Source organism: Cydia pomonella, chromosome 1, assembly GCF_033807575.1.
Source record: "Cydia pomonella isolate Wapato2018A chromosome 1, ilCydPomo1, whole genome shotgun sequence".
NCBI classification, from domain to species: Eukaryota; Metazoa; Arthropoda; class Insecta; order Lepidoptera; family Tortricidae; genus Cydia; species Cydia pomonella.
Window position 1 is genome coordinate 18,533,415 of NC_084703.1, and position 20,272 is coordinate 18,553,686.

General features: G+C 37.2%; 1 protein-coding gene across 1 annotated transcript in view; it reads left to right on the top strand.

Moving 5' to 3' along the window:
* The window catches only part of LOC133517498 (uncharacterized), a 126,709-nt gene that overhangs the window by 9,659 nt on the left and 96,778 nt on the right, over nucleotides 1–20,272 (top strand). The window contains exons 2-4 of the mRNA XM_061850835.1: nucleotides 8,180–9,301; nucleotides 9,682–9,892; nucleotides 15,111–15,224. Of these exons, the coding sequence (XP_061706819.1) occupies nucleotides 8,408–9,301; nucleotides 9,682–9,892; nucleotides 15,111–15,224 (1,219 nt within the window). The 5' untranslated portion in view covers nucleotides 8,180–8,407. The remainder of the gene's footprint in view (nucleotides 1–8,179; nucleotides 9,302–9,681; nucleotides 9,893–15,110; nucleotides 15,225–20,272) is intronic.

A 20,272-nucleotide genomic window follows, 5' to 3' on the forward strand; every position in this document is an offset into this window, starting at 1 on the left:
GAGCTTAAACCCCGGCTTGTACCAATGAGTTTTTCTAAACTTACGACATAAATATATAATATATCATTTGATATTTACCAGCCGCTTTTCGGTGAAGGAAAACACCGTGAAGAAACCGGACTCATCCCAATAAGGCCTAGTTTCCTCTTTAAATTGGAATGTCAGATGGCAGTCGCTTTCGTAATAACTAGTGCCTAAACGCTAATTCATGGGATTAGTCGCCTAGCGGACCCAAGACATGAGGCGTGGTAAAAAGCCCGAGAATGATGAGATGAGCTGCTTATTGCTCATATAGATGTTAAGGTTGTACAATTATTCACTTTGAGCTATTACATTACAGCTGCCAAAACAGCTGCGTGTGTCCTAAAGCTATAGCTGATCCTCTTAAATCCTTTTGTGTCACCACCACATGTAGGCTAATTGTATATAGCTATTCTACAGCCGTTATATGTCTATAGGTAATAATAAAATAGGTTACATGAACCGCCTAGTAGGTTCTTGTTTTTCTCTCACTCTTACCAAAGATATATTTATTAAGATGCGTAAAATGTAAGACAATTTCGTACTTCGAATTTGATAGGTAAACGAGATGGCGCTGTACAGCTCCATACATTTTGCAGTAACTCTGGTTGTCTAAAGTTGACGTTTGACAATTCAGTGACCGCAAAACATATAGCGCAGTATAGCGCCATCTGTTATGCATGTCAAACTAAGGGCCACTTTTTGTTTTTCTTAGACTTTACCTCCCTATTACAATCAATTATCTTTGCTCTTATTGAGCGTACGCTGCTTAAGCGTGGGCGAGACGGATGTGCGTGCTCGGGACCGCAAATATCAAGTTTTTTTGTGTTTTAATAATAAAGAAGTAATCGCTGAGTTCCCTCAAGCATAATATTGTTCATTTTTATAATGCTGAAGTCCCTAGAGAAAGATCTCAAGTTTGCTAATCAAATGTTTGGCAACCGTATTGTGTCCTAGAAAAGCGCTACGACTTTTCAATAATATGAGCCTACTGCACCTTAACGCGCCGTCGACGCAGCTTGTAGACCTTTGCACGCTTACATTCTGTTAGAGCTTGTGCACACCGCGTTTTTTGAACGCCCCGTCGACGCGCGAAACTAACTGCTCCGTGGAATTTAAAACTAGCTGTCGACGCATGTGCCTGGAGACCTACCGCGAAAACCGAAATTCGTAAATTGCGGGGATCTTTCTCTTTTACTCTCACCATGACGTAATTAAAGTGACAGAGAAAAATGCCCGCAATTGACGAACTTCGATTTCGCGGTTATAGCCCTAAAACGCGCATCGACGGTGCGTTAAAAAAACGCGATATCCATAGGTCCTAAGTTACTTTATATATTGACATATGAAATGCTTTTCATTTAACAAAAACTATTTAGCTACTAATAGCTACTTTAATGAAACAAAAACCTGTTGGATGATTGGACAAAATAATAGGATCCCTACATTATAAGAAACGGTTTCCTCTTAAACCGTTTATAGGGACCGTGCGCGTTGGAGGGTCTGCCATCTTGTGGCCTGAATCGGAACCATAAACATGCACATTTTTTCACATGCACACGTCACATGTTTTCTTGTGCATAGTAGGTTCTGCCATCTTGTGAGCTACATCGGAACAAAAAACATCACATTTACGCCTCGTGCCCAAAATCTGACGGCTCCTGTGCTGCCTCCTACAGTTCATGCACGCTCCCTATGGTACTATGTACGTAACATACGAGGGTTGCTACTTATATATCCGGAAACAAAAAAACAAACAAACGTACACGGCTGAAAATGGTTTTATTGTTTTTCAAAGTATTCCCCTTGATGATCTATACACTTTTGCATTCGTGTGAACCAATTTTTGAAGCACTTCTGCCACTCCGCCTGAGGTACCTCCATAACGTGTTGTTTGAATGCGTCGCCAGCATCTTCAGCGGTCGAAAATCGTTGACCGCGTAATTTATTTTTTATATTGGGAAATAAATAAAATTCATTGGGTGCCAAGTCAGGGCTGTACGCCGGATGACCCGTTAATTCCACATTTTGACCTTCCAAAATAGAGTTGTTTCGCGTGACGTATGACAGCTGGCATTGTCATGATGAAAAATGATTCTTCGTCGCTGGTTAGTTTTACGAATTTGTTCAAATACTTCCGGTAAGTAAATGGTCGTGTACCAATCTGAATTAACCGTTTTACGGTTTTCTAGTGGCACTGTAGCTACATGGCCATTAATACCGAAGAAGCAGGCCACCATTTGTTTCAATGTACTTTTTGCACGAGTAACTTTCGTAGGGTTCGGCTCATTTTGAAACACCCATACCGTTGATTGTTGCTTCGTTTCGGGATCGCATGCATAGATCCAGGATTCGTCACCTGTATAGATGTTATAAACGGCCTTTGAGTTACCACGGTTATATTTTTTAAACATTTTATTGCACCATTCGACGGGAGCATCTTTTTGCTCCTTAGTTAAGTTGTGCGGTATCCAACGCGAACAAATTTTTTTTACAGCTAAATGATCATGGAATATGCTATTAATGCTAGTCATAGAAATACCCAGAGTCGCCTCTATCTCGCGGTACGTAACATGTCGGTCGTCCATTATAAGTTTTCGCACAGCCTCAATATTTTGTGGTACAACGACCGATTTCGGGCGACCTACCTGCCTTAACTTCAAAATTAAAAAAAAAAAAACTGCAAGTAGGCCTCAAGGGCTCTTTTACAAGTCAATACAACATTTATAGTAACATCATATAGTGAAATGAAAAATACATAACAACATTTATAAATACAGCAGCCAGCCTGCCTTCGTCCGTAAGCATACGAGTACTACGTCCACGATTGAACTCACTAAACCAGTGATACACAGTAGTTTTAGATGGAGCTTCATCACCAAAAGTTGAAGTTAGTTGATCTATGCACTGTTGTTGCGTTAAACCACGCCGAAAATCATAATAAATCATAGCACGAATATTTTCACGAGTGAGTTCCACTCTTGCAGCGAGATGACATTTAAAACCCGTCAAAAACAAAACACTAGCGTTAATAAGAAAGAAAAAATATACCGGCCAGTACTTAAAAAAGTTCAAATTTTACCATGGAGGTCAAATATACTATTTAAGAAGATTGTAATCCCGGTTTCAGGATATATAAATAGCAGCCCTCGTATTATAAGCGTACTATACAAGGTGTTTTCTTTTTAAGTCCTTTAATTTCAAGGGTGCAATCAGAGTTCATGCAGTAACTTTCTCAAAGATACCGGTATTCTAAATCTCTCCAGTTTGGAGATACGATTAATTAATGTTATTTTAACAAGGCCCTCACGAGCGTGTACACTTACCTCGGCCAGGGCCTGTTTACATATTGATTAGTGTTTATTATGAGTTTATACAATTGTTACTAAACGCAAGTACTATCTTGGACGATCGATATTTGAAATGTCATTGATATGTCAGAGTTTTCAATGTTTGGTTCGGTGGATTCAAATATAATGCCCGTGTTACATTACAACAATGCTATTAATTACTCTTTATGAAAAATCCAAAAAAAAAAGTAAAAAAAAAACTATGCCATTCTGTTTCCTTAAATATACTTAGCCGTACCATACCACGAAATTAACGGAATTAAAAAAAATACACCTTTTATGTGGTATGCCATATGCAGGGGTCGGACAAAAAGTGCGGATGACGTAAAAATGACGTAATCTTGCACACAGGATGATGTTTGAGTTTGTATTTAAACTTCCGTGTGACATGTAGTAACAAAGTAGTATTAATGAAGTAACAAAATAATCGTAAATAAATCCATGGAATTAATAATACAGGTGGTAGGCTGATGTAGTGAATAAAATAAATTTCACGAAACTTGTTACCATAAGGTATAATTATTTGAAATTAGTTAGAACAAGTCTGTGGGATTGCCACAATATTCGAGTAAAGATGACATTTTAGAGCGTTTTCTTATACATTAGTAAATATAAATTTTAGCTAAATATAATCGTGAAGATACAATAGCTAAACATTAACGAAGTCAATTTATTGTTCATCTGATTGACAATGTGTCAGTCAAAAACGTACTTACTCATTTCAAGTGGCGATATCGTTTAATAAAAAGGTTGATAAATGATAAGTGATAATTGTTTATGAAAATCAAAAATACTATTTGAAATCATCCTATAAGTGGTTTGACGTCATCCGCACTTTTTGTCCGACCCCTGGTAATAAGAATATGCTCAGGCAGTTATCTCTAGTCAAATATTGACAGTGTGATAGATGTCTATATGGCCGACGCACCGCCTATGGCAGTCGTTAATTTTAAAGTTAGCTAATGGATAGATAAATGTTGACGTTGACGGTTATGGCAGGGTATCTTTTGTGTCATACTTTCTAGCGGTGACATGGTATCGGACGGAGTTCAAACTCACATCAAAAAAGTTTACGGAAAATTTACTTAATTATACGATTATAAAAAAAAGTACCACACGTACTTACGAGATAACAAAGATCAATCTGTCACCGCTAGGAAGCATACTTTCTGGCGGGCGCTATCAATTTTACTATGTTATAGTCGCGTTTTCAACTTTCTTGTGAATCTGAAAATATATACGATAAATGTACAAAATTGTACGTTTGTTAAAAAAATGTACTACACGTACTTACGAGAAAACAATGATCAATTTGCATGCTTTCTGGCGGGCGCTATAGCGTTTTTAGGTAGGCTGACTTGTTCATCAGTTAACCACCCTTTTTACAAACGGCCGTATCCCGGAAATATTTAATAAAAATAAATCACTGCCTACATTAATCGATATATATACTTAGCCACGAACTTGCATTCAATAAATTTAAATTTCCCTCATAGTTTTCTGTTTTTCAAAAAAAAAAATGTAATTTGGCTAGTAGTGTCCATCGTATAGAACAGTATTAACCAGGGGGGATTCCATATAACCAAGTGGTAAGCATTTTACCACTAGTTAAAATGTTTTTAATAATTGGCATATAAATTAATTCTAACGAAAATTCAAATTATTACATATTACTTTTGTAAATTAAATTACCACCAAACATTTTCATGTAAAATGTTGCCAATACCAAAGAGAATTTGACTTTGATCCTTATTCGTTCACTGAGATGTGTTAAATTTGTTAAATATCAAAAAGTGGCGCCATCTTACCGGGCACAACTTAAGGGTTATGGCGCCATTGCTTGAAACGATGTTGCTATGATCGGCATACCTTTGGCCTTTGAATCTATTAGATGGCGCCAATTTTCGATATTTAAAAACATTAACACATATCAGTGAAAGATTAAGGATCAAAGTCAAATGGTGTTCTAAATGTTTTAATCATGTGTCGAAAGATGCCAGTTTTATTCTGGCTACAAAATTTATTTTGGCAATGAAAATTTGAAATAGAGGTGGCTATTTCAAATTATCTTTGCTAAGACGAAACCATAAGTCTAGCACTGTCAAAAAGTTATCAGATATCTTGTAGAGCCAAGCTTCTAACTCTACAAGCCCTAACTTGACAAACTCTACACCTTAGTCGAAATATGTGGCTTGGCAGTTTCGTTGCTACAATAATTATTAATGAAAATGTAGTAAAAATAATGAACGTCGAATACATTTTTCACCTTATGCCCATGTGACGTAAGCGAAACGGCGCCAAGCCCCATATTTTGACTAAGGTGTAGAGTTTGTGACGATATGGCCGTTTGTAAAGAGGGTGGTTAATTGAAGAACAAGTCACCCTACCTAAAAAGCATTCCTCCTTCGGTGACAAATTGATGATTGTTATCTTGTACGTATAGTAATTTTTTTTTAACAAGCGTACAATTTCGTACATGTTTTCTGATTCACAAGAAAGTTGAAACTCGACTACAACATAGTGAAATTGATAGCGCCCGCCAGAAAGAATGCTTCCTAGCGATGACAGATTGATCTTTTGTTATCTCGTAAGTCCGTTTAATACATTTTATAAATTAAGGTACAAATATGTTTATTTTTCGTACATTATTTTGATATGAGTTTGTAAACGTAAACTCCGTACGATATATACCATGTCACCGCTAGAAAGTATGACACTATCTTTTGAATTGGATTTACAGTCATCTTTTCCATTTCTACAAAATCCCAAACGACAAGTCCGTCCATAACTAATAGAATATAAATATTCTCCTGACAGTTAGCCAGGGTATTACTATTATCGTCGTGGTTGAACCGGTCGTGGTCGAACAGCAGTCTGGATCATTATCATCTAACTAAAAGCCAAACCAGTGTACATCTGATCTTAATTATGCATAATTATTCAGGATCTTGAGGTCGCTGTTAAGTCTTAGCTGACAGACGCGCTCGGCATTGGGATTAACACTTATCAGCTCTGGCCGCTTTTTTAAATAAGCGGGCGAGTCGACTTTTTCGCAACATAACTGTGAGATTAACTCGACTTTAAAATAATTTCGCGTAACAAACAAAGCTTTTTTTTATAATACAGGAGGTAAACGAGCAGACGGATCACCTGATGGTAAGTGATTACCGCCGCCTATGGACTCCTGCAACACCATAGGGGTTGCAAGTGCGTTGCCGGCCTTTAAGATGGGAGTCCGGAAATACCGCAGGCGACAGTTTTTTTTATAATAAAACAGTCTCCGTAGCCTATGTACGCCTGCAACTCCGGAGGAGTTACATGCGCGTTGCCGACCCTAAACCCCCCCCTCGTTGAGCTCTGGCAACCTTAGTCACCGGCAGGAACACAACACTATGAGTAGGGTCTAGTGTTATTTGGCTGCTGTTTTCTGTTAGGTGGAGGTACTTCCCCAGTTGGGCTCTGCTCTTGATCTGGAATGACATCCACTGGCTGTGCCCTACTACACAAAGTGAGATGACATTCACAATGCCCATACCTCTCTTTTGGACGTAGTTTAAGGACGTATCCGGGTCCAAAATTCATTCCACAGTTTAGCTGTTTTGTACAGGTATGGCTGATCATTCTGCTCGCCCGCGTTACGCGTCGTTTTAGTTGTCTAACCTAACAGATACAAAGCTTAGTCAGGATCGTCCGATTAGCCTCTGTTGTAACTGTTTAAGTTTGTATAAGTACTTAAATAATATAGAAAAATAAATATGAGATCTTGGTTCGGTAAGTTAGTTGTTGGTGCTTAGTAAAGCGGAAACGGTTTAATGGGTCGACATGCAGGTATATTTTTTTGTAATAGCTTACTGTAAGCGTAAGATTAAAAAAATATTTCAACAAAAAATAATTAAATTACAATCCTCTAGGGTGGCAATTACCATAGACAGATGTTTACATTTACAGATTAGGTAGGTCAATTCCAATAAAAACAAACATAATTCAATGATGTCAACATCTGTATGTTGTGCGTATGTTTGCCGGTATGGTCGGTCGACAAGCGGTTTTATTCACGTACATGGTCATTCATCATCGCCTATTAAAACTTAGGCAGTTAGATCGTTTAGTTGTAGGTCGGTGTTTATTCTCTATAGTTCCTTTAGGTAATCAATCGGGAATCAGTTCCATGGAGAGCATAGCCTGCACTAATGCACTTCGACCAAAAAGGATACTTATTCATACTTCTACTCCTTAATCTATTATAAGTATTATAATAGATAATTAACCTGCGATGTTTTTTGTTTGCAAACACTTTTTTTTAAATAAGATAATTCTCTGTAATTTGAAAATAGGCCAATCACATCCTGTTGGGTATTGTAACAAGCAAAATACAATTTAAATTGTACAATTAACTTTTTGATATTTTGTTAAGTAATAGTTGACGCTACCCTAGTAAAAAATGATTAGGGGCCCTCTTACTTGAACTTTTCCCTTTTCTTATCAAGGTAATTAATGAATATAATATAGTTAATTGGATAAATATTATTAATTAAGCTTGTTGCTAAGGGTAGGCACAGTTGCCCCTGCTTGTCCCGAGAGACCTTGTATTTAGCTTTATTATAGCTTTAACTGACCATTATAAAATTGCAATGATATGATATTTACTTAGGGGTCAGTAAGGTTTGTTGCTGTTAGTTCCTACTTAACATCACGTCACGTTTTTATATTAGAACTAGTAATGAATTGATAACTTTGATGCAAGGATTATTAGGGAAATTTTATATTAAAGTAAAAATATGAAAGTTAATGATGATTTCTTGTTTCAGGATTGTAAAATGTGCATTGAAATCAATTTGCACACCCGCATCACAATCATGGTGTGTGTACGGTGACGAGTGCAGCCAACTTAATTCCGACATTACTTAACACAAGATATTACTTTATTAGACATTAACATGTGACTTTTACTGTGATGTGACGGTTTACACACCTCAAAGTAATCAGTGCCTTAGACTTTTTATACTTGATATTGAATTTTATACGTATGCTGTCCAATGGATTCTGAAACTGCAACAACCAGTAACATAAAATTAAACAAACGAGAGCGCAAAAATGAAAAGAGAAAGAAAATTGAGAAATGCAAAGAGGAGAAGCCTGATGAAGTGTGTCGAGAGATGAGCGCGCCGCCGCCGGCGGACGACGACAGCTCGGCCAACTCCACCGACAGCGACGAGCTTGTCAATGCCATTAACTACAACACCATCACGTCGCTGGCCGCGCTCAAGGACATCATCCAGGGCGATAACAACGACACGCCGGAAACTGATAGCTTTTTTCAGCATTACTTTATGAACCATTGTAATAATCTTTCCAGTTTAAATCCGAATTCTAGCTCCACCTTTCCTTTTACGGAACGCCGCCGCCTATCCCAGTGTCGTGAGGAAGATGAAGATGACGAGAAAAAAGAACCTGATTTGGCGCTTTCTTCATTATCCTCCGATAGCGCTTCACATAGTAGTATATTAGGAAATACGCCAAACAATCACAAATCTAGAGATTTAGTTGACAACACGCATCACAATGATAAAGTAAATTCGATTGAAACTTTGTCTGAAAGTCGAGACACCTCGGGAGAAGCAGTTGGTCCGCCAAAACGGACAGTAATGGGTGCTCGTCATAAATTTTTAGTAACGACTACGGAACCTCCGCCGCCTTCTGCCGTCGTAGAAAAAGCGCTCCGATCACAAGTCCACAATGCGCATACCGTACATTTTGGCACCAAGGGAGCGGAAGAGATAAGGCCTAGTGTACGTTCTATTTTCGCTGGCCAGAATCTCCATCACGATAAGAAATATTTCGATAGCAGTCTCATAGAAATTAGATCTACGGTAGATGAATCACCAACGAGTTCTGAAGATATATGGGTTAAGAGAAGTGAAGAAAAAGAAGTAAGTATTTCATTGGAAATAAGATTTCATTAGACTTATAGTATAACATACAGTACATTCGTATGTTACGAGTATTATTCTTTAAGCAGTACATCCCAGCCAAGTAGGGCGAAGATGGTTGGCTCTTTATCATTTGTCACCCACCATGCCTTTCACTTTCTAACAAGTCTGTAAGTGCGAAAGTGACGCATGACAGGTGATAAAAATGCGACCATGATTCCGCTGCTGTATACGTTTTATGAAAATATTTAGGCCAGGAAATACTTAACTGAGAGCAATGCAAACTATGGGAAATCTTATCCAAAGATAAAGGTGGTCTATTCTAGTGTTAATAGTGTACTAGATTTAGTCTGTTTTTATATTTTGGTGTTGTCTTACAGAAGGACGAGTCGACGAGTAACACGGGAGAATCAGTGAAAGATGGCAATATTGTTTCGCCCGCCTCTATCAGACGAAAATCACAAATGCGAGATCGCTCCGGTACGTGGGGCTCCCAGGGAACTCGATTTGAGAAAGAACCTACGAAGAAAACGCTATTTCGCAAAGACAAGGACGTCCGGCGCAGTAGTGACGACAGGCGGCAAAAACGAGGTGAGGTATTTAACTTAAGTAATACCTATAAAAGTAATGTATAATATTGAAACTGATTGATTCTTATTCGAGCAGGATTAGCTCTCCCATTGTTAATCATCAAATAAAAATAAAATGCTTACTAATAACCTTACCTGAATACGGTTCTTATATTAACACTGATAAGATAACAATTATGGTTTTATGTATGTAATGTTTACATAAAACACTATATTAAATGTCCCGGCTGTCGCTCTAGGCCACATTTCACAGTCAACAAAATGATATATAGTTCCATGATAATGAATAATATTATCACAGCTTAATCTATCAGTTTCTAAAATAAAATAAAATGTGATTTCACAGTATATGACTGTCGAAGGGTTTAGGTTTTCTTACTAGTCATCTGCTTAACCTATAATATATCCAAAGTGCAACGATGTATTGGCCAACTTTAGAACATTCAAAATAGGAACCAATACGTGTAGATAAGAAATGCTAATGGAATTTAGATAAACATCTTATCTATAACGGCCTATAAAATGGTTTACCACTGTCTATAAGGGACCCACTGGTCTAAATGTGATTAAAATATGTTATTTATTGTGTTGAGGTAAGGTACCCGTTGTAGATTGCTGACGTTTGGCAGAGAAACGCTATTCTATTATACACATTCAAGCCACTCCGGTACCGCCCGCGTGTTTTGGCGTAGTTCCAAGACAGCGTTGTTTTAACGGGATTTTAACAAACAATATTTTCTACAATAATCAATATGTTTAACAGTTTTCTCTTCGAGTAATATCTATAAAACTCGAGTATTGTTTAGCGAGCGGTTTCAGCGTCCATCTAGTAATAAATCGTGTTATCATTACGTCACGTATGGGTAGGAAATTGTATTTATAGAAATGACTACATCATCAGCCAGCTTGTCAATAGGAGTCGTTTGGTTACCTAAAATGACAATTCGAATGTCCGACAATCGAATTTGCTCACGACTAAACCTATTAGAGGTCTAGTGACATTTCTATTTTTATGCTTTTAGAAAACTGGAACCACGATAAATATGTTTCACACTAGCATTGATGGGCGTCATACACATTAGTTACGTAGGTACCAATTCGAACTTACATTTTGATGTCCCGGATTCGAATCCCGGTAACTGTATTTATTTGTGTGTGTTATCACAAATATTTGTTTCTGATTTATGAATGTTTTCTATGTAGGTATATACACCGTGTTTTTTTTGATTTGCTTTAATTTCGAGGGTGCATTCCTGAGCTTAAATTAAGTAACTTTCTCAAAGACACCGATATTCTAATTAACTCCATTTCGGAGATAATCAATCATTAATTTTTATCTTATTATGCCCTTACGAGCATGTACACTTGCCTTAGGGCCTGTTTAATTATTGATTAGTGTTTAGTGCGAGTTCATACATTTGCTACTAAACGTAAATACTATCTCGGACGATCGATATTCGAAATGACATTGATATGTCACAGTTTTCAATTGTTTGGTTGAGTTAAATGTAATGCCCGTGTTACAACAACGCTATATGCAACATTTAGTTACTTTTTATAAAAATAAAAATAGTAAAAAAAAAAACGATTTTTTTTTTTTAATTATAATGCCATTTAGTTTCCTTCAACGTACTAACCGATACCCCGAAGTTAGCGAAATTCAATAAAAACACGATGTATACCTAAGTATTTATATATAAAACTAACTATACACGGTGTTTTTTAAAGTCTGTTAATTTCAAGGATCATTCCTGAGCTAAAATTAAGTAACTTGCTCAAAAAACAAAAACAGTATACTTATTAACTCCATTTTGGAGATAATCGATTTATTTTTATCTGTTAAGGCCTCTAGCGTGTACAATTGCCTTAGGACCTACTTACATATTGATTAGTGTTTAGTATGAGTTTATACACGATTTTATCCCTTACCATCAGGTGATCCGTCTGCTCGTTTGCCTCCTGTATCATAAAAAAATACATTTGCTACTAAACGCAAGTACTATCTCGGATGATCGATATTCGAAATATCATTGATAGGTCATAGTTTTCAATTGTTTGGTGGATTTAAATATATTGTCCGTATTACAATAACGCTATAAATTACTTTTTACGAAAAATAAATAATAATAATTAAAAAAATAAAACATAACTACTTATGCCTTTCAATTTCCTTAATTGTACTTTACCCCGATGCTCGATGTTATCGAAGTTTCAAAGAAACACCATGTAATGTATTGTCGTCTTGTAGGTACCCACAACACTATAGGTAGCCGTATTGAGCTTACTGTCGACCTGTCTAAATTTCTCCTATAATATTGATTTATTTATGTCAAAATGACATCATCTTGGTACCATCATGTGCATTTCGCTCGTACTTTGTCGTAGTTGTATTGGCGCGAGCGAGGCACACGGGCGGGTGGTAACAAAGTGACATCATGTTCATATCAAAATGTAAGTTCGGATTGGCCTCATAGTTTATCTGGATTACTTTTTTGAATATGTGCATATAATATGTATAAAATAGCCAAGTCGGAATCAACGTATTTTAACATACCTAGGATCTATCGATAATTTAAGTTAAAAGTTGGTTGTTTTACATACTTTGTACCCAACTGATACTTCCACTTAGGTTCACCCCAATCTAGCGTCCTTTGAGCGTCGATGTCCTTCCAGCGCTATGTAAAATGCGGTCGCTGCGCAGTTGCACCAACGTTGCGTTATAGAATTGACTAGACGCTGACGCTCGGGAGACGCTAGTGTGGGTGGCCCTTAGTGGAAGTATCTGTTGGGTACAAACTATGTACCCTTGGTCGACTCCGTTACGCACCTTTCGTAAACCTTATTGTATTGACATAAGGTCTACGAATGGTTAGTTGAATGTGTTGCAGTTAGTACATAACACTCTAATGGTACTAATCGATAACACGTTAATTAATTGTCATGCGCTAACCTGGGTACTATGTTAGTTACTCGTTACATCACGAGTTGAAGTTGACTTTGTTGACAAGGAATAAATTAGGTATGTAAGTTGGTTCAATAAAATCACTTTGTGGTAGGGTTTTGGCATTTATAAGCAGGGCCGGTTTCATGGTGCTTTTGACAAAAACTGTTATAAACTAACGTCATGCCTTTAAAAACCTACTAATCTTAATCAATAATTGATCATAATTAATTAGTCATGTATTTTATGAACTCGTTTTAGATATAACTAAACTAGTAAGGACCAAGGAGTTTAATGGGAATAATGGGGTAAAATACGGCTTGACACATGCCTACTAAATACTAATAATCATAAAGTTGCCCACCAGAAGACAAAAATGCAACATACGAGTACTAAGCTGAAACAACCAGATCAGAATGTACTATTCTTCGCACATAAACGAGACTATCATCTTCCCCTTAGGTCTTATGATCCTTCATTTCGCCGTGTTTGCTCAAATATTTATCTTACATCTCATTCTTCAGTATAGGGAGCAAAAGAGATGCAGAGCCATGTTTGCGTACGGACGTAAGTCACATAATAGGCACCATATTAGACAGAAGTAGTTAATACACACGTGACTGCAATGGAACGAATACTATAGATCGGCGCTTGTGTAGTTTTGTACTCTGACTCTGGCAAACTGAGCCGTAACGGTACCTGGTACATAGCGCATACCGTTTCTACGCATCAATTGCACACCTGCTGGTATTACGTTTAATCTCAATTGCGAATTTCATTGACCGAGTGAGCGCGAAGCGCGAGTGAAGCGTCTCCGTTCCGTACAGGTCGCAGTCTAAAAAAATACATACATACGAAATAAAAGTTTGTAAGTAATACTTACCTACACTTTGTACCTAAGATGGACTACTTACCTACCTAATACATATTTGCACCTATGAACTGCTGTAAAAAGTAATGAAATAAACGTATTTGTATTTGTATTTTTTGTATTTGAAAAGTTTGCTAAAACATTAAATGGCAAGAAGACGGCTTGTGGTTGATTTAGCAAATTAAACTTGAGATTTAATTAAGTAACAAATAGTGTTCATCGTAACTACTCAACTAGGTATATCTTATGGACTAAGTAGGTTTTTTTTTATTAAATTTTATGATTAAAAACATATTCCTTGACGTGATGTAACGCATCTCGTGCAACTATGGCAAGTATGTTGCGCCGGCGCTCAGCTGCGTCCCACTATGTAGATTCTGACACAGATTCCACGTTGAAAATGTAGCTTTCCTTGTAATGAATGCCGCTTATTGTTTTCATTGAGTAACATAGTGTGACCGTAGCTTTGATATTAGTTACGGCCGACGGGTTTATCCTTGTGTTTGCGTTTAGGGAAAATGTGAGCAGGAATATAATAGCATAGGCCAGTATTTAGTGTACACTTAGGGTACCGTAGTTAAGATGAGAAAACTTGTAAATTATTTTGAAATATTGGTATATAAACAGAACAATAACAAGTGTTTACATTTTATAATACATTTATTTAAGAGTCGGACCACGCCTAGTTTTCCTGCCAAATGCTACGTCAAGTATGGAGCGTATAAGGATATTTATGCATTCTTACAATATAGTTTGATAAGCTTTTATTGTCGACTGTACTTTATGCCCCAAAAGTATGCGCCTCTTCAAAATGTAATTATATGAGCCCAAATTCGAGGTGTACTTATGGCTACTGAAGAGAAGTACTTGTATTTCCTGGTTCCAACAGATCAGCTCTATAGTACTAAATTATTGTACTGTCACCTGGATTCTTGCATAGTTTTATTAGATAACGACTATTTATAGTAGTTTAAATCATTTTTTAAAGTCCGTTTTTTTAGCATTCGAAAGACGGTAAGCTATTTTGACCTGTCTTTTATTGAAAAACACTCTAAAAATAAGTCACGGCAAATATGTAACAATTATATCTTTTACATTCTTTGGCTTTCATAAGTAATAGTTACTGATTTTTAAAAAGCGTTTTTCAATAAAAATACATGTTATGATTGTTTACCTTTTTTTTTTAATGCTAAAAACGAAGTATAGAATTGATTAAATTGTTACTTAGTTACAGGCGATAAAATAGAAGTGATAACTCGATGTGTAAAAGTCACACTTAGAATGGTACCCCGGTTCCCGGTACTGGTATTCTATACAAACTCGTGGAACCGTGAATGGCATACAAATTCAGTCCCGGGAGCATTCTCTTGTCACCCTGTTACTTGACAGTTATTTCCCCATTTTCAGAGCAACGGCTGGATGCGGCGATCACGCGTAGCACGCAGTCGGTCGGGGAGCGCAAGCGGCGCGGCTCCCACGACGACGGCCAGCCTCACCCCATGTACCAGCAGACTATACACGGTAACATCATCCGTCTAGCGTTATCCCTGACTGCAGCGCACAGCTCACTGAGGGAGCCTGGGGCTTGCTAACATAACCAACTTTGAAGTTCCAACCGAGAGAGGAGAATGGACCCCTTATTGGTATGTGTTCGGTTTCTTCATAATGTTTTCCATTTACCAAAAGCGATTAGTTCAAATTATATCTAGTAGGTACATAAGTTCCGTAAACCTTACTTCTAGACAACCAAACTACTCATGATACAAAAAAAAGTTTTAGGGCCTCCGTAGAAGTATCTAAAATACCTAAATTCAGTATACCTATAGTAAGAATCTTAGTTGGTAACACGTTGTATAATTTATTGCTAACCAACAATTGTTTGTTAACTTGTTGCTTCTGGTGGGAACCTATAATTGGCTCTCTGTTACTTATGTACATATCTGTATGCTAACGAATTAGTTAATAGTTACCGATATTTACATTTACATTAAAACAATTAACTATAAATAGAAATTAGAAAACTTTTTATTTATTTTTTTGTTTTCATTTACCGAAAAAAAAAATACCTATCTAAAAAAATCGTCATGTGCATTTAACTGACAAGTTCAATCAATCAATCAATTTTTCGTGTTATGGAGCCATCAAGGTGTTGATGATTCTGCCAATGTCGAGGTTGGATAAGACACGGCTAGTATATGAATCTTATCATATTACGGTCATAGACAGTGTTCGGTGGAGTATCCGATAAATCTGCAAAGAAATACAAATTACCACTAACTAACAGACTACATACAACTATTAAACAATATGAACACTACACTATGTACAGAACAAACTACAGTTAAGTATTAAATCTAGGTACTTATTGTACAATAATATGATACATACTACAATTTAAGATATTTTTTTAGCTAAGAATTTATTCAAAATACCACAAAACGTAGTAAAAACTAAAGTTAGTAAAAAGTTAATATTTACTGGACGGCTAATCTCAGATGTTTACCACTTTCTGTCATGTGAACAATTGTTTGTCTTAAATGTCATAATCAACGTGTCATTTGATTTATCAACGTGTAGTGGCCAGCTGAGTGTTAGGTAAATGAGGTTCTAGAATCTGTTCAATGAGGTCTTCTTTAATTATCTCATTAACAGGATGTTTTAACGTAGCAAATTTGTTTTCCAATTTTCTCCAGAAAAACAGCATAAAACCCCTGTGTGTGTGTTCAGCATAAATATTACCCCTGTGTGCATAATATAGCTTTTCCATCTCAGTATGCTAGCATATAATAACACCGTTTACGAGCAAGTGTGATGAAAAGCTTATTTTTACGCTGTCCAGATCCTTTATAAATTAATAAATAAATAGGGACATTCTTACACAAATTGACTAAGTCCCACGGTATTTCATACTTAAATATACTTCAGAAGCCGAGTACTATCAGTTGTAAAAATATTGGTAGCTAATTTGTTACGTAGCACCTTATATGTACTACTAAGTGATACAATAACAGCTTTTAATCCAGATATTTCATATACAAATGAAAAGGTCTCACTAAGCAGTGTAAAAACTTATAGGTGTGTTTTTGACACCTATCACCATATTTTTTGCGGTAACTAGACTCACTAAAAGCACTTGAGAATTTAATATTACTAGGTCGCATCTTCTAGCTCAGCTGTATAAGTTACATTTACAGGGTGTACATTTAGTTACCTGTAATAATATACGAGGTAAATATATAGGTATGACCTGGTACCCTTTCACTTAGTTTTTTTAATAACCTGTATATATAATACTATAAAATAAAAATCCAATCATATTGTACGGGTATGTGTGAGTTTTAGCCGTATATATTCCATCATATATCATTCATCATAATCTTCACTTGCTTCCTGCTAGAATGTCACAGGGGTATTTATATTTTTACAAGTCGGACACGGGGTGTCCCCACCAACGTAATTCGATGTGATTCTAATTCTAAGTTTGCCTTATTCTGACGAATTTGAAAAACAAATATTTTTAAAGATTATTTTAAAATCTAGTCGTATATATTTTTTATTTGTAAACTTATACTTTTGTGGGGTCCACTTAACATCTCCTTTGAATATCTGACGCGCTCGATTTAACCCCGCAGATTAACATACATACATCTTGCGCGACTGACACTTCCAATATCTGATGCACTCGAGTAACAGTGACAGCGCCTACCTCTGACGGTTTAGAGCAAGAACTGAATAACGCAGCAGTACAGCTGTCTTGGTGGTTTGCATGGAACGGGCTAGCCTTAAATTTAAAAAAGACGCACTTCTTGCACTTCAATTTGTCAGGTCGCAGTATGACTCCACTGAGAGTCCAGATTGATGAAAAAATGCTCGAGCAAACCATCTCCACCAACTTCTTAGGATTCCAAATTGATCAGGGATTAAAGTGGGATCTGCACGTTGACACGATGTGTAGCAAATTAGGAAGTGCATGCTTCGCTTTGTGTCGTGTTGCCAAAACAACCGCACCCGCACCTGTTATTTCGCTACTGTACACTCACCGATACAGTATGGTGCGGAGCTATGGGGTCGCTGTGCGCAATGGGAAAGAGTATTCCGCCTGCAGAAACGTGCCGTCAAGACCATCGCGCGGGTGCCTGCTGATACCCCTGCCAAAGAGGTTTTTTAAAAGCTTAGCATTCTTACACTGCCTGCAATAGAAATCATGCTAAACGAAAGAGATGGGGTCTAATTACAATACGCGTAATGCTAGGAAACTTGCAGGAATTAGTAGGAAATAATAAATTAACTCATGTACTGGGATCTACTGTTCATAATAATCTGCCACAAAACATTATTGACGCACCAAGTTTGTGCAAATTTAAAAAACTGGCTCGTTGAACACCCGTTCTACACCTACGAGGAGTTCATAATACAGGGTCAGTACCTTAAGATAAAAAAAAAAGATAAAAAATATGTTTATTGCACAAGAAAGGACACAGAAAAAGTATACAGCGGTTGTTTTTAAGAGTTGGTGCATAACTAGATTGACAACAGAGTTTCCAGGAGTCCCCGCACTAGGCTAGGCCTGTATCGCGGGAGACCAGAAGTACATATAAATGTCATGCAAGTCAACGAAAAACGAAAATTTATTTTTATATAATAAATATGACATTCAGGTTTATACCTAAGTTGATACATGCAGTTTTCAGTTTTTAACTAATTATCTAATGCTTCATTCTTTATAGCTTCGGTTCTATACTAATCTTGTAGTCAAGTTCATTTTATATAATTAATAAAGTTAATGTTAAACAATTCTTAGGAGTAATGTCTCAGTTTCGCTATAATCAAGTGACAACAACCAGTTGAAGAGTAACCTTTTGGCTACATGCACAGTGCAATTAATTAATTCGCTCTGAAACTTTACGGCCATGTTGTAAATCGAAGAGCAGAGGAAGTCGCCAAACGCCTCCCAAAAGCAGTGTTAACCCTCGGAACAGGCAACTTGAATACGCGTTTAGATAGTAATTTCGAATAATATTCGGATTTAGCAGCGCGTTTATGAATCGAGAGACAGACTTTATGTATGTAAAGCTGGCGGACTGTCAGTACTTTAGCTTCCTGGTAGAGGCTGTTTGTCGGATATCTGAAGGGCTTTTTGAGCATTACCTTTAAGACCGAACGTTGGGCTCTTTCAGCCATTAAGATTGACGTCTTTGCAGCACTGCCCCATACTCCAATGGCGTATGTAATTAGAGACTGACATAGAGAGATGTATGTATTTTTAAAAAGGCTCATGTTCGCGGAATGTCGAAGTTTCTTAAATATATACATCGTTTTCCTAATCCTATTGGAGAGACAGTTGATATGGGATTTGAAATTTAAGTTTTCGTCTATAACTAAGCCAAGATATTTGATAGAGTTGGAACGACATATGACTTCACAAGAACATGCTAAGTTACTGACATTGTTGCAATTATGAATTTTGATTAGATTTGTAGAATTAGTGGGACTGGAAGCGGCAGATTTATGAAAACACAAGAATTTAGTCTTTTTACTATTTAAGGTCAGTAGGTTATCTCGAAACCAACAAGCGGCGTCACTCATACCCTTTTCTGCTGCAGCAAAAGTACTCTCCCAAGTATCGCCTTTAAAAAGAATCACTGTGTCATCGGCATAGCAGATTATTTCAGCTTGGGGGAGGGAAATTTTATGAATATCGTTAATGTAGATTAAGAATAGTGTAGGCCCAAGCACGCTCCCCTGCGGGACCCCGAAATCGGCTTTATCCAGACCGCTGCTGTGGCAATCCACTTTAACCAGTTGACTTCTTTCTGATAGATAACTATCGAACCAGGCCAGGGACACGCCCCGAATCCCCATTTTCTCAAGCTTTTTAAGAAGTATTGGTCTAGACACAGTGTCAAAAGCCTTGGCCAGGTCCAAGAAAACGCCGATACAATTTATGTTATTATCCAGGTTTGAAGATATTACATTGACCAAGAGTGAGATTGCATCTTCAGTGGACCTGTGTGCCCTAAAGCCAAATTGTCTCTCCGAAAGCACTCCGCTCCTTTCAAGGAATTTTACGTGTCTGATATTGACTAGTTTCTCCAGCATCTTCGAAAGAACACTAAGTAGGGATATAGGTCTATAGTTGCTAGGTTCGTTCTTAGCTCCATCCTTATATACAGGGGTGATAGATGCTATCTTCCACTGCTCTGGGAATTGACCTGAACCTAAACTTAGGTTATAGATATGCGTTAATGGTTGCAATATTAAGTGACCAACAGACTTTATCAGGTCGCTGCCCATACCATCTAGGCCCGGTGCACTATTTGTTTTGAGCTGCGAAATGATATTCTTGATTTCGCTGGCATTTGTCGGATGCATGAAGAAGGATTCGGAAGGACTTTCTCCTATGTTGACTTTGGCAGCCAAAGTCCCCTCAGATTCCCCAGTTTGAGCAAAGATTTTATCTGCAAGCTTTTTTCCTGCCGACGAGAAGACGTGGTTGCACTTATCCAAAGACTGCTTGGGGTCACTAGGGTCAACTAGGTCCGGGTGTTGAGTCGGTTTCTTTGGAATGT